The 15,923-nt window shown below is 43.4% G+C and overlaps 1 protein-coding gene across 1 annotated transcript in view; it reads left to right on the forward strand.

Annotated features, from left to right (window-relative positions):
- The window catches only part of LOC120986234, a 102,020-nt gene that overhangs the window by 15,645 nt on the left and 70,452 nt on the right, over positions 1 to 15,923 (forward strand). The window contains exons 2-4 of the mRNA XM_040414694.1: positions 5,241 to 5,305; positions 6,498 to 6,649; positions 7,013 to 7,140. Of these exons, the coding sequence (XP_040270628.1) occupies positions 5,241 to 5,305; positions 6,498 to 6,649; positions 7,013 to 7,140 (345 nt within the window). The remainder of the gene's footprint in view (positions 1 to 5,240; positions 5,306 to 6,497; positions 6,650 to 7,012; positions 7,141 to 15,923) is intronic.

Raw genomic sequence — 15,923 nt, forward strand, 5'->3', positions numbered from 1 at the left:
ATCCGTATCCCCTTCCATGCAGGAAAGACCTGTTAATGCAAGGGCCTCTGGAACATCCCAATCTCAACAAGCTGAGACTGACTGCCTGGATCCTGAGGCAGACCCTGAGGAAGAAGGGTCTCTCCGATCAGGTAATATCAACTCTGCAACAAGGCTGTCGGCCATATATCTTAAAATATGGAAGAGATTCTCATCTTGGCTAGCCCAAAATCATCCAGGGACTAGAAATACGTCCATAGGCCACATACTAGATTTCCTTCAGAGAGGGTTTGATATGGGTTTAAAACCTAGCACACTCAAGGTGCAGATCTCGGCCTTAAGTAGCTGCTTAGACTTTCCATTAGCAGAACACAGGTGGTTCAAGAGGTTTATCAGGGCAGTTTCCAGAATGCGACCCACCTTAAGACAAACGGTTCCTACGTGGGACTTAAATGTAGTACTGAACAGCTTATGTGATTCTCCCTTCGAACCCATTGAGGATATATCCGACAAACTTCTAACCTTCAAGGCGATATTTCTACTAGCTATAGGATAGGTGAGATTCAGGCCCTGTCAGTTAGGGAACCCTTTTTGAAGGTCCTAGACGATAGGATAGTTCTTAAGTTGGATCATTCCTTTTTTCCCAAGGTTGTCTGTGTTTCACAGAGAACAGGAGATAATACCTTCTTCCTTTTGTACCGCTCCCAAAAACATACAGGAGGAACGGTTCCACTGTCTGGATGTGAGAAGAGCAGTCCTCGCCTACATCAAGTGGACGAAACCTTGGAGAAAATCACCAAACCTCTTCATCCAATTCGGTGGTAAAAACAAGGGATGCAAAGCCTCTAAGACCTCTTTAGCCCGCTGGATCAAGGAGACCATCAGGGAATATTATAGACTGCAGAATTTGTCTTGCCCCATAGCTTTGAGGGCTCATTCTACCAGAGCTATGGCTACAACCTGGGCGGAGAAAGCAGGAGCTTCCATCGATCAAATCTGCAAGGCAGCAACCTGGTCTTCCTCCACTACCTTTGTCAGACATTACAGACTGGACTCAATGGCCAATTAGGACTTAGCTTTTGGCCGTAAGGTCCTGCAGACAGTGGTCCCCCCCCTAAGATTATGTTCTAAGTTGTTAGTTCTCCATGGGTGCTGTCATGGAGGACGTCCTGGAAACATATATTTAGTTTACCGGTAAATGGCTTTCCAGGAGTCCGGAATGACAGCCCCCAATACTATCCCCCCCCCCCCCCCTTTTTTTTTTTTTTTTTTTTTGTTCCTTTCGGGACACTATTTGGTTTGTATGACTTATACTGCTACTGTATACAGTGTGAATTAACATTGTTCTCAAAATAAAGATGTGGCAGCCTATCCGGTGTAGTAAGTTATAAGAACACTAGAGAGAGGGGGTGGGGAGGGGCCTTTTAAACTGTCTCTCTTCCTGTCCCTGCAGAAGCCAATAAGGACATCCTCCATGGGTGCTGTCATTCCGGACTCCCGGAAAGCCATTTACCGGTAAACTAAATATGTTTTGTGTTTTTATCCCTTTGAACTTCCACCCATAAGGTTTACACATCCTTACCATCCTCACCCACAATTGCCTTATACACTTGTTTTCAGATCACTCCTCACATGCAGGCACATGCCACCTCCTTTTCTATTGACCCTATCTTTTCTAAATAGTGTAAAACCCTTTAATATTTATAGCCCAGTCATGTGAAGAATCCAACCATGTCTCAGCCACACAAACTATATCTGTGTTCTTTATTTTATGCACTTATATAGCACTACTGTATTCCGCAGTGCTTTACAGACATTAGCATTCAACTGTTCCCAATGGGGCTCACAATCTAAGGTCCCTATCAGTATGTCTTTGGAGTGTGGGAGGAAACCAGAGTACCCGGAGGAAACCCACGCAAACACTGGGAGAACATACAAACTCCATGCAGGTGTTCTCCTTGGTCAGATTCGAGCCTAGAACCCCAGCACTGCAAGGCAACAGTGCTAACCACTGAGCCACCGTGCTGCCCTACTTCTAGTACCATAGCCTCCAGCTCCTCCATTTTGCTAGCTAGACTTCTGGCATTTGTGAAAATGCATTTTAAATTACTATTACCTGTAAAGTGAATATCCAGGATTTTTGGGTTACCTTGGTTGATGTTTGTATGTAACAGGTTCTGGTTACCAGCAGTTCTATTTTTCATAAGTGTATTGTTATGCTCAGTCTTCTCCCTACTTCTCCCCAGCCCCCACTAAATCACCACTGTCCCCTTCTATATACCACTCTATCTACACTATCTACCCCCTTATTAGTATGACCCCCCCCCCCCAGGTCCTAGTTTAAAAGCTCCTCTAGCTGTCTAACCATTTTTTCCCCAAGAGCAGTTGCACCCTCCCCATTAATGTGCAGCCCGTCCCTACTATAGAGCCTGTAACAGAAGTCGGCCCAGTTCTCCATGAACCCAAACCCTTCCTTCCTGCACCAGCTTCTGATCCACTAATTTAACTCCCTAAGCTCCTGTTGTCTCTAGTGATGCTCGTGGCACTGGTAGTATTTCTGAAAACACTACCTTGGAGGTCCTTGACTTGAGCTTCTCTCCTAGTTCCCTAAAATAATATTTAAGGACCTTCCATCTCCCCCTGACTTTTGTCATTGGTGCCAATGTGTACAATGACCGCTGGGTCTTTCCCAGTCCCATCCAGCAATCTGTCAATCCGATTCGCAATATGCCAAACCTGAGCACCCGACAGACAACACACTGTTCGGCATTCACGGTCTCGGTGACAGATGACCCTGTCTGTCCTCCTAATAGAGTCCCCTACCAGCAGCATCTGTGTAACCTTTGCTGCACTCCTTTTCCCATCCCTCCTGCAGCGGGCATCCTCCTGGTTGCTAGGAGAAACTCACTGCTGCAGTGTTGATGGCCCCTGGGCTTTCATTCCTAATATCAGCCAAACAGGCGTTCCAGCTCAAGACTAGCCTCCCTGGCACTTTTTCCTCTACCCCTTATTCCTACATTAACCCAACTGCTGACCTGATAGTCCTGATCTTGTCCTCCTCCATCCACCTCCATTTCACTGACCCCAGCCAGTGCCTGCACAGTGAGGTCTAAGCCTCTCTATGGTTTTGCAATGCCCCTAAGTCTTTCAACTTGCTTATTTTAGATCCAAGATCTGGGATTCTAAATATGCAACATGATTGCATCTAGTGCAAAAGTATTCACCCTCGAATGGCTCATGTTTAAATGGGGATGAACAGTAAAGAAGAAAAACTGTAAATATGAGTTAGAATTAGACCCTGTCTGCTGTAGTTAAAGGATTAGCTATAATCAAGCCAAAAAGACACAAGGAAAATCTATCAAACCTTAGTTTCTTGCTCCTTGTCTTAAACTCTCGTTCTTTAAACTCCATTTATTCAGAAGCCCACTTAGTGCAGAAAGTCCAGTAAGAGCGAGGTCAGGATCAGTAAGAGCGAGCTCAGGATGAGTTCAGTGGTGTAATTAATAGCACCTGGAAGCACAAGCCACTCCCCTTAACCAAGCAGAGAAAAAAAAATGGGTTTGAATGGCAGTACCCAAATGCAAGTACTTTACTCTCATGGACCTCCGCTTCAAACCTCACTCAGCCACCTGCAATCACTCCCACGAAATCACACACTGCACCAGAATTCCGATTCTTTAACTCCTTAGTCACAAGCCCACTTAGTACAGCAAGCTTCAGGTAGAGCTCTTTTCGTCTGTTCACTTATAAATCTCCTACAGGATAAAATAAAATTTTCCCCTCACCCATGACAGCACCCTTGCGATTAGGACCTCCTAGACTTTATGGCATGGCAGAACATCTCCAGAAACAAATGCCTATCCAAACAAAATGCCCAGTAGACCTGCTAAAAAAAAAATCTCGTCTAGCCCAAATATGCAGGGCGGAGACTTGGAGCTCGCCTCATACCTTTTATTAGACATTATAGGCTGTAACTAAATTCAGATGCAGCATTTGGTGAAAAAAGGTACTACAAGCAGTAGTCCCTCCCTAATTTTGAATAATAGTGATTGTCTTTTAATTAGAGGATAAATATTCATGATTGGTTCCTCTGTTTCTTAGGTTTTTCTCTTCTATACTTTGGCACACCTCTGGAGGGTTCGTTATTGGAATCACTGAGGTGTGGTGGGGGTGTAAACCTTTTTCTCATCAGGTTTCCTGTCCTGAATAGGAGGTTCTAATTGCAAGGGTGCGGTCATGGGTTTCAAGAAAAACTATTACTGGTTAGCAATTTAGTTTTTCCAGTACACAGACCTTGCAGTTGTTTGGTTATATATTTTTTTTTATTTAAACTTTTTTCAAAATCAAATTATGAATTATTCAATACAACTAGAGATCATATTTATCAAATTCCCTTGCCCCTCTGCCAAGCCAGGGAGAGAAAAATAATTATTGAATTTATATAGAAAGTTCTCAGCTTTATATTAAAATATTCAGGTTCTTGAGGTTATATAGAACACTCTCAGATTTTGAAGCTTATATAGAAACTTATCAAGTTCTCATAAGAGAATAAAATTTTTAAAGGGAACCTGTCACCGGGATTTTGTGTATAGAGCTGAGGACATGGGTTGCTAGATGGCCGCTAGCACATCCGCAATACCCAGTCCCCATAGCTCTGTGTGCTTTTATTGTGTAAAAAAAAAAAAAAAAAAAATTTGATGCATATGAAAATGGAGCTGGGATGAGCCCTGTCCCTGAGACTCCTCTCAGGTTAATTTGCATATGTATCGAATTTATTTATTTTTTGATATTGGGACTGGATATTGCGGGTGTGCTAGCGGCCATCTAGCAACCAATGTCCTCAGCTCTATACACAAAATCTCGGTGAGAGGTTCCCTTTAAGGGGGATGAAGAGAACATTTTTAGCTTGATTGGTCATCATCAGAATCTGGTATGCCAAAGAAATTTAATCAAAAGTTACCTGGGTATGATATGTTTAAAATAGTGATAAAATAAAAAAAAATCTTACCAATGTATGGGTCAACTGGTGAAGTAGACTGGTATTTGGAGAAAAGGGAAAAATGAAAAACTAGAGTTCTGATTGCAGAAGAAAGGAATCTTTTGATTTGTAAAAACCCCTATCTGTAAAGCTGGTGAATACTCAAGTTATCAAAGTTGTATGTGAGTATGAGCATAAAATTGTATCATAAATTGAAAGATGAGTATTTCTTTGGGAATCTGAAGTGACTGGTTTTGTTAATGTTTTACTTATTGTTTTACAGATGGACAAGATATGCTTTGGCAAATACCAGAATAGTTATCTTACAACAGAAATAAAATCATTTTTGTAAGTTTTATATATTGTGTTTATAAAATATCATTATAATATTTGATATTCTTTACTTTGTTCTTTTGTTCTCTCACAAAATGCAACAGACCAAGAGGTTATCCTTCATCCAGGCATGGACAAGAAGTAACCAATTAAAGGCTGGTCTTCAGTCATCACTCCAGTGTGATGCAGCAGCTAAGATCATTAGTAAGCTCAGCCTGCTCAGACAACTGGGAGAACGGTCTACTGAAAAAACTACATGTTTTGGACTTTTTCTGTCTAAAATAATGAATCTCAGATGGAAATGGCTAAAACTGATGCCAAATGTGCATAACTGATGCTTTAGAATACAGGGTCCGATTTTTTTATTTATTTTTTTGTTCTGCTCATGGATCAGAAGAATGGAAAAATACACGGTGATGTGAACCTGGCCTAAGAATAAAAATTTTGTATTGAAGCTGATAGTAGGGACATAAATGGGCCTTATGCTACAGATTTTGGAAAATTTCACATGGTAAAAACAGTTGATTATTTGTGACAATATCAACAGTTTTTACCAGGGCAAATTTTCCAAAATGTATTTATTTATCTTTTAAGATCTTGTCCTTAAAGGCCATGGACACATTTTGGGGAATTTTTTTTATTGCATCCTACTTAATTGGGGCTAATATATTTTTTCAAATGGTCTTTATTGAAAATTTCCAACAGTTCTTGTACTACAGGGTTTAATTGAGAGAGTTCTTTGAAGTCTTGACCGCTCATAAATACTCATTGCAACTTTATTCTTGTCACACTGATAAGAATGTGCTCTGCAAATACAGATTACGGTGGGAAAGTGGCTGAACATGGATTTTTAGCTCAAAATAAGTAGAGTGCAATAGTTATAAAAGGAAAATGCCTCTGAAGGTGTCCATAGCCTTTAATGCCAGGTTTACATGAGCAGAATGAGTGTATTTTTATTCTTGTACTGTATTTTTCCTGGTAAAATGACCAATACTGATAATATATGATGCTGTCAGTTTGGGGCATTAGACCTTTTATCATGCAGGAATTTGTGGTTGTAAAATGGGGTGAACTTTGAAGGCAATAGTGCACTCTTGGTAGTTGTGGTCTGCCAGTATTTCCAAGGCACTGAGTGTACAATGTTTTAAGAGCTTTTGTGTTACTTTGCTTTACGGCAATTAATCAAACTTTCATTTTGTCTTTTTAGGAAGGGCTCGGTGATTGTTGAGAGTAATATTGTGTTTAAGAACAACCTCTACATGCCAAGTGTATCTGACATTATCAGGACTCTCCTGACTGATGGAACCAAGACAAATTATTTTGAATGGTCTATTAATGGCTCAACTGTAGAGTTAAATGGTTTGTCTCATTTTCAGCTGCTTGATGGAATGCATAGGTGGTCTTGCTTCAATAAAATTTTGTGACAGTCTGAACCAGAAAGTAATAGGTTTGTTGCAAATAGGATAGGTGATGAAAAATTGGTTTAATTAGATCTATATTATCCTGTGCTTAAAGGAAACCTGTCACCATGGGAGTCTGTTTTCATTTGGTATGTTCTAAAGGAGGAGGAGCAGGTGACAGGTTCCCTTTAAAGATCTTTTTGGTCCTGAACCAATGTCTGTGTTTACATAACCACCCAGTAATGTAATATTTCTAGATAAATTATTAAAGCTGCTCTAGCAATATCCCTATAAATAATGATGAATCTCTTGTTTCCTGTAGGCTACACAAGGTCTAATATGCCATTGGAGAATCTATCAATATCTCTCCTGGTTCTGCGTGCTGGGTATATTGCAGTAAGCCAGAAGAATAAAGAAAAGCAAAGTTTCTTGGACAATCTGCAGAAAGCGGTAGGCTGGGGTAATTAATGCCCCAATTGACTTTACATATAGCGTTTTGTATAATGCATATATAATATTGATGAATTTGGTAGCACGCTTTTCTGTACCGGGACCCTCAAGTTACGACGGGACCATTGCAAGTTGAAAATATTACAACTTGAAAACCGTATGAAAAACTTGATAAAAGAGCAATTGGTTCTGTAGATCTCAACATGTCCACCTAAAATAAGCAAAAAATGAATAAGGGCTCTTTCACACAAGCGGATGCTGTGCAGGTAATCCGCTGCGTGAAAGACAGCCAAACCCCACTCCGGACAGCAGAGACTCGGAGCATTAATATGATTAATAATGCGCTTTGCCTCTCTGACATTTTTGCTACAAAATCAGAGTGAGATAAAGTTGTCACTGTGATTTTGTAGTAAAAAGATCAGAGAGGCACGGAGCATTATCAATCATGTTAATGCTCCATGTCTCTGCTGTCCGGAGCAGGGTTTGGCATTCTTTCACGCAGCGGATTACCCCCACAGGATCTGTTCGTGTGAAGGAGCCCTAAAAGACAGAAAAGTCAAGGGCTACAAATAAAGTTCTTGGGCTACTTTCACACTAGCGTTTCAATTTTCCGGTATTGAGATCAGTCATAGGGTCTCAATACCGGAAGAAAAAGCTTCTGTTTTGTCCCCATTCATTGTCAATGGGGACAAAATATAACAGAACGGAATGCTCCAAAATACATTCTGTTCCGTTTAGTTGCGTATCCATACCGGAGAGTAAACCGCAGAATGCTGTGGTTTTCTTTCCGTAATGGGATGCGGAGCAAGACTGACACAATAAATGTTAAAGATAATACAACCGGATCCGTTCATAACTGATGCAGATGGTTGTATGATCAGTAGAGATGAGCAAATCGAAGCTGACGAAGTGCAATTCATTACGAATTTCAGGAAAGATTCGATTTACATCGAATGCGAATTTCCTCGCGATTCATGGTAACGAATCACATTTTTCCTAAAATGGCTGCGGCACGTGTGAGGACATGGACAAAGGAACTCTGGGAAGGCAGGATCACCCATACTGATATGTATGTAGCCAATCAGCAGCCAGCCTGCCCTGTGTCACAGCCCTATAAATACGGAAGCCATCTTAGATTCTGCCATTCACCAGTGTACTTGGTGCAAGGAGAGACATGTCTGCAGGGGCTAGGGACAGTGATAGAAAAAACATCATTGTGCTAAAAAAGATTTACAAGTGCAGGGAAAGATTATTTAAGGTGTAGGGAAAGGATAGGGAGGAATCATTCCACAGCATTTGTTGAACAGGGTTCAGTCGGGGATGGGGGGAGGCGACAGCCTGGGTAATTGGAACATTCCTATTGGACCTTGCAGCACTGACTGGGCACCCAAATTGCTGTTATACAGCAAACCGTTCTTATTAGGGTGCAAGTGCTGTTTGATACAGGCACTAACTGGGGTTATTACAAGGAAATATTTCTACGTCTTATTTGCCCTTGTGCGGTGCACTTATCTGTAGTAAAGGCTTTTGTGGGGTGTTTTAGCGGAAAAAGAAAAAATATATTTGCCACTCAGTGGTGTAGTTATTTCTTGTAAAGCTTTTTGTGACTGGTATTAGCACAAAAAAGAAAAAATACATTTTGCCTCCGTGACAGAGGCCTAAATGTTTCTGGTGCAGGCAGTAGTCGCAGCAGAGTAAGGGGCCGTGGCAGCAGGGGTCACTTTGAGAGGCCTGAGCTCCAAGTCTCGGCTAGCGGTTGTGTTGTGACCAGCAACCCAGCAGTTTTTGAAGTGGTTGTCTTTATCTTCGACTTTGTCGTAAGTGACATCAGACACCCCCAGCCAAGAGTCAGTGGGTTCGTCAGACACAACCCTTAGTTGGCGTGGCCCGGGAGCAGGCCCTGCCCTCTCACCTATCCTCAACCTGCCTCTGTCCTTTTCTGTTCCCCGAGCCACAGAAGTATTGTATGCTGTGGGCTCAGCTCCACTATACAGCGAGGAGGAGGTACTAGAGGACAGTCAGCAGCTACTGCCAGCCAAGATCTGGAGGAGACATTCGCCGATTCCTCCGCTAGGTGGGCAAGTAGTGATGAGGAAGAGTGGTGTGGAAACTGGTGTTGCGAGCGGTCAAGCTCCTGACCCAGAGACCGTTGAGGAGGACATCAGTGACGTGCAGACAATACTCGATAATGATGTAGCTGATGGCACTTGGGAGCCAGGTGATGAAGGAGCTTCATAATCGGGAGAATAGGGTGGTAGCTTGCCCAAAAGCAAGCAAGTTGCTAGCGTGGCTGGAAGTCAGCAGGGTGGGAGGTCGGGAGCCAAACGTGCCAGGGGGTAGACTACCTGCTTCACGGGAGCCTACCTGCCCGTGAAGTAGCTGTGCAGGGGTTCATGGAGCAGGGGCGTTCATAGAAATCACTGGGCTCCATAGCAAGAATCTGAATTTGACCCCCATGCCCATACCCATCTCTGGTACCTCCCACTACTTGTGCCCTGGTCCCTCCCCTGCCCCACCTATGAATAGAGATGTCGCGAACATAAAATTTTCCGTTCGAACGGCAAACGCGAATTTCCGCAAATATTCGCGAATGAGCGAACCGTTATAGACTTCAATAGGCAGGCAAATTTTTAAACCCACAGGGACTTTCTGGCCACAATAGTGATGGAAAAGTTGTTTCAAGGGGACTAACACCAGGACTGTGGCATGCCGGAGGGGGATCCATGGTAAACCTCCCATGGAAAATTACGTAGTTGACGCATAGTCTGGTTTTAATCCATAAAGGGCATAAATCACCTAACATTCCTAAATTGTTTGGAATAACGTGCTTTAAAACATCCAGTGTGTGTATACGATCAGGTATGATGTATCGATCAGGTAGTATAAGGGTTACGCCCGCTTCACAGTGACAGACCAAACTCCCCGTTTAACGCACCGCAAACAAGTCCCGCTTCCCATTTGCACAACCGCAAACTCCCCATTTGCACAAGGTTGGATACCAAGCTAGCCATGTCCTGTTCCTTGTCCTCACTGGCCACGTACAACACCAAGGGTCCCCGAAAGGTGACAACAAGCCCCCTGGGACGCCTGCTGTGGTTGGTCTTCTACCTTCCTCCTCTGACTCTTCTTCAGACTCCTCTCTCTGCGTTGCCGCAGGTCCATTAATCGACGACGACAAGGCTGCTTCTGGTGGTGGTGACCACAACTCTTCCTCTTCATGCTCATCTACGGCCTGATCCAGCACTCTTTGCAGGTCACGCTCCAGAAAAAACGCATATGGGATGAGGTCGATGATGTTGCCTTGGGTTTGACTGACCAGGTTTGTCACCTCTGCAAAAGGACGCATGAGCCTACAGCCATTGTGCATAAGCGTTTAGTAACGCGGCCAAAAAATACCCAGCTCCGCAGAGGCTGTCCTCCTTTTTTTAAATAAAAAATAAAATCTGTTATTACCAGTTTAATCTCTGTTTTGTCCCCTATCAGGGGCTGGTGTATGGAATAGATTTTAAGAACCGGGAGATGGCAAAAGATGGTTGGTCGGTCCTCTTCCAATTTGGGGCACTGCGCTAGTGCCGTGCAATGCACTGTGCCACCCTATATGAGTGGTGTGTTAAGTAGTACTATTCTTATCAGTTTAATCCCTGTTACGTCCAATATCAGGGGACGTGTATCGAATAGATTTTAGACAACCGCAAAGAGTTGTCAATAGTTGATACACTCGTGACATAAATTTTATTCCTCTATGCGTCAATCTTGGTGTAGTGATGACTGTGCTCGTGCGCACGTTTGGGAGATTGCAGGCGATGGCTGTTTTTCAAAGCCTATGGTCGTGCTGAGGTAGTTCAGTGACAGTTAAGTGACCCAGAAAACAATGATTCTGCAGTGTGGGCCTATTGTTGGCCTAGAAGGCTTTAATGATCACCTTAGATGATCACAAAGAAAATTTATGTTTTTTCTATGCAAAATTATCCAGCCGATCGCTTTTGGTCTGTTCACAATGAAGAAACAATCTTAACATCTGGGGTGTGCCAACATTGCCAACACACTCATAGAGGTGATCGCTTCATTGTGATACGCAAGCCCCTTCACCACAACAAGGTAACGATCACAAAGGGGAATTGACACATGTATGTGCCTTTTTTGTTGTTGTTTTGTTTTTGCAGCCACAGTGCAGCACCAGAGGCCAGAAAAATTAGGCATGTATACATGCCTGAAAAACTAGGTATTGTTGCAGCCGCTGAAAGTGCACTAAAACATTGCGGCTTGAACCCTAGTTGGTGGCGGAGAAGTCACGCAAGTCATCCGGCATGCAGAGATTAAATACAGCAGCGTGTGGACCATTTTTAGCCCAAGGCATCTCATCAGGCCTTTTTTAGTCAAATGCATCCCCCACTGTCGGTCCCTTCGGGATCCATGCCTCATTCATCTTATTGAAGGTGAGGTAATCTAGACTTTTTTGACCTAGGCGATTTCTCTTCTCAGTGACAATACCTCCTGCTGCGCTGAAGGTCCTTTCTGACAGGACACTTGAAGCGGGGCAGGCCAGAAGTTATATCGCAAATTAGGATAGCTCAGGCCACAGGTCAAGCCTGCACACCCAGTAGTCAAGGGGTTCATCGCTCCTCAGAGTGTCGATATCTGCAGTTAAGGCGAGGTAGTCTGCTACCTGTCGGTTGAGTCGTTCTCTGAGGGTGGACCCCGAAGGGCTGTGGCGATGCGTAGGACTTAAAAAGCTCTGCATGTCCTCCATCAACAACACGTCTGTAAAGCGTCCTGTCCTTGCCGGCGTGGTCGTGGTAGGAGGAGGATTACTTTTACCTCTTCCCCTGTTAGATTCCCGTCGTTCTGTGACATCACCCTTATACGCTGTGTAAAGCATACTTTTTAACTTGTTTTGGAACTGCTGCATCCTTTCCGACTGCATCCTTTCTGCTCATACCGGGGGTCTAGTAGCATGGCCACCCAGTACAGGTTGTTCTCCTTCAGCCTTTTTATACGAGGGTCCCTCAACAGGCATGACAGCATGAAAGACCCCATTTGCACAAGGTTGGATGCCGAGCTACTCATGTCCCGTTCCTCATCCTCACTGATCTCATTGAAGGTCTGTTCTTCCACCCCCCCCCCCAGCCACGTACAACACCATTGGTACCAGATGGGTGACAACAAGCACCCTGGGATGCCTGCTGTGGTTGGTCTTCCTCCTCCTCAAAGCCACATTCTTCCTCTGACTCCTCCTCCTCAGATTCCTCTTCCAGCGTTGCCGCAGGTCCAGAAAGCGATGATAAGGCTGTTTCTGGTGGTGATGGTGACCACAACTGTTCCTCTTCCTCTTTACGCTCAACTACGGCCTGATCCAGCACTCTTCGCAGGGCACGCTCCAGGAAGAAAACAAATGGGATGATGTCGCTGATGGTGCCTTCGGTGCGACTGACTAGGTTTGTCACCTCCTCAAAGGGACGCATGAGCCTACAGGCATTGCGCATGAGTGTCCAGTAACGTGGCAAAAAAATACCCAGCTCTGCAGAGGCTGTCCTAGCACCCCGGTCATACAAATACTCGTTGATGGCTTTTTCTTGTTGGAGAAAACAAGTCCATGTGTGTAATGCTGCCTGACTGAGACATATCCCTGATATCTACATCCTCTGGCAATAATGGTTGCGCAACACTCATTTCTTCCAACTGATGTGTAAATAACTCTGACAGATCAAGTAAAGCGGCTGTGGTGCTCGTGCTGTAGGTGGTGGCGGGCGAGTGGTAACTTGAGAGGTGCCCAAAGCTGAGCTGGAGGAGGATGGTGCGTCAAGGTTCCGAGCGGAATCTGTAGAAGATTGGGTGTCCTGTGTAAGCCAGTCAACTATGTCCTCCAGAATTTTTCAAGTTCAGGGTACGTGGCCTCTGAACACTGGGCATTATTCTAGGGCCAAAGGAAATCACAGCACCACGACCACGACGGCCTCTGCCTCTCATTTTTTTTTTTGATTAGTGGTACTATGCGTGCAAGGTACTGTGCCACCCGATATGAGTGGTGGGCAGTGGGCACAGTACAGTCTGTGGGCCTGACACTCACTGGCAGGCAACTGCAATTATATCACAGAGAAAAAAAATTAAATGACTTTTTTTTTTTTTATCTGCAAGGTACTGTGCCACCCGATATGAGTGGTGGGCACACAGTACAGTCTGTGGGCCTGTGGCCTCACACACGGGCAGGCAACTGATATATATATATATATATATATATATATATATATATATATATATATATATATATATATATATATATATATATATATATAGCAGACTGATGTACCAGCCCGATGTACCAGCCCTAAAAAGGGCTTTTTGGGGTGCTGTCAGGACGCTGTCCTTACAGCAGATTAGTCTTTCAGGACTGGAGTTGACACAGAACACTGGCCTAGCTTACGATTTCCCTATTAATTCAGCAGCAGCAGCACTCTCCCTGCTCTAACTAACACTGTAGCTTCAGAATGTATATAAGATGGATGCTGTTCTTGCTTTTTGATAGGAGGTGGGAGGGAGGGTATGCTGCTGATTGGCTGGAATGTGTCTGCTGACTGTGAGGTACAGGGTCAAAGTTTACTCAATGATGACGTATAGGGGGCGGACCGAACATTGCATATGTTCGCCCGCCGCGGCGAACGCAAACGAGCGATGTTCGCCGGTGAATAGTTTGGAACATCTTTACCTATGAACTGTGCATTCTTCTGCTTATTATATTGTGTACTATACCTCTCATGTACTGTCTGCTGCTGCGTACTATATAGTGTGCCATACCTGCCCAGAGACTATGCCTTCTGTGTATTATAAAGTGTGCTATTCCTGCCTAAGGCTTGTTTAACATCTGTTTTAAAACGGATATACCAAGGGGTGCCCAGACAAATACTACTGTGTGAAGCAGTTTTCGTCTGGCCGCGTCTTGGCATATTTGCCAGGTTGTGGCCAGATCTCCACTGGTCCCCATTATAATGGATGGGGCAGGACCGAACCTTGGCAGTGCACGGTAGCACCCAGTATTCACTGATCTGGCAGGCTGTTCCTGGCTGGAACAGCCTGCCAAATCTGTTTTAACGCAAATATGAAACACTCCTAAAGACTCTGCCTTCTGCTGCATATTATAAAGTGTAATAAACACCAATAATGAATGACTCACAGAAGTGAGTACCCGTGCAGAGCCAGCACGTATGGTAGAACGCCAAAAAAGAGAAATAGGGCTCGCACTCAATAATATTATGAATATATAAATTTTATTAGTGTCTCCATATGAGACAAATCACAATAAAAACACATAGAAAACAGTAGATGGTGGAAAATGAGCACACAGAATGACACGGAGCACAACTAATATCTGGAATGGCAAATGGATACAACCACAGTGGGTATATAAAATATAGCACAAATGTGCATGTGGGCCAAATAGGATATCAGAAATACATATAATCAGGCAAGGCTATAGAGGAGACTAAATAAAGGTATCATATAAAATGACAAAGATGTGCATATAAAATGCATAGTGCAAATATCTATATATATATATATATATATATATATATATATATATATCTATATATATATATATACTCTATATATTCTATATATTCTATATATTTTTATATATTCTCTATGGATACTTTATATATTTTTTGTGTTTATATACTTTCATATATTCCACTTATCAATATGCAGAATACTGTAGCGCTGTATGCGGTCTCCTCTGGGTCTCCTTTTCATTGTGTCATAGGATGTGTTATGTATTGTCATTCTACATTTTGGTCCAATACACTTTGTTTTGCTTTATAATATGAGTTCTATTTGCCCCCCTATGTCATAATTTGGCTCCACCGTACCGTTGGAGCGTCTCAGGTTATAGTTCTTTGTATTTATTATTCCTGCCGAATCCCGGAAGTAGCGCTTTGCGTTCCACCATGTGGTTCACCTACAGGAACCGGAAGTGACGCGATGCGCTCCAGCTTGGAGCGCACTCGTCTCCCTTCCTTGTGTGGCCACACATTTTTCTGTTCCCTAAGTGTCTGCAGCTGCCTCCTATTCATCAGCTATTCCTTTGGCTATAAAGGCCACCCTATCAGCCCCCCTCCATACACACCTCCCCCTGAAGAAGCCTTGCGTGAAACGTACGTCAGGGTTGCTGGAGCACTACACAGGTATTTTTGTCTATGGCTTTACAATGAATTACTCAGCTTCTGCTATCTATGCACTTTGAGATATTTGCACTATGCACTTTATATGCACATCTTTGTCATTTTATATGATACCTTTATTTAGTCTCTATAGCCTTGCCCGATTATATGTATTTCTGATATCCTATTTGGCCCACATGCACATTTGTGCTATATTTTATATACCCACTGTGGTTGTATCCATTTGCCATTCCAGATATTAGTTGTGCTCCGTGTCATTCTGTGTGCTCCTTTTCCACCATCTACTGTTTTCTATGTGTTTTTATTGTGATTTGTCTCATATGGAGACACTAATAAAATTTATATATTCATAATATTATTGAGTGCGAGCCCTATTTCTCTTTTTTGGCGTTCTACCATATTATAAAGTGTGCCATACCCTTCCCTGCCCCATGAACTGCTACTACTGTTGTTGCTGCTTTTTATATAATGTGTCTGTGCCCACTCCCTCTTGTTAATAAAGTGTGCACTGGATTCTCCATCTTAGCACCACAACCCCCATGGCACACACCAGCCCCTAGGCACTTTTGTTATCAGTCATGACAGATGACTTACTGCATAACACAGAGA

This window comes from Bufo bufo, chromosome 1, assembly GCF_905171765.1.
Source record: "Bufo bufo chromosome 1, aBufBuf1.1, whole genome shotgun sequence".
NCBI classification, from domain to species: domain Eukaryota; kingdom Metazoa; phylum Chordata; class Amphibia; order Anura; family Bufonidae; genus Bufo; species Bufo bufo.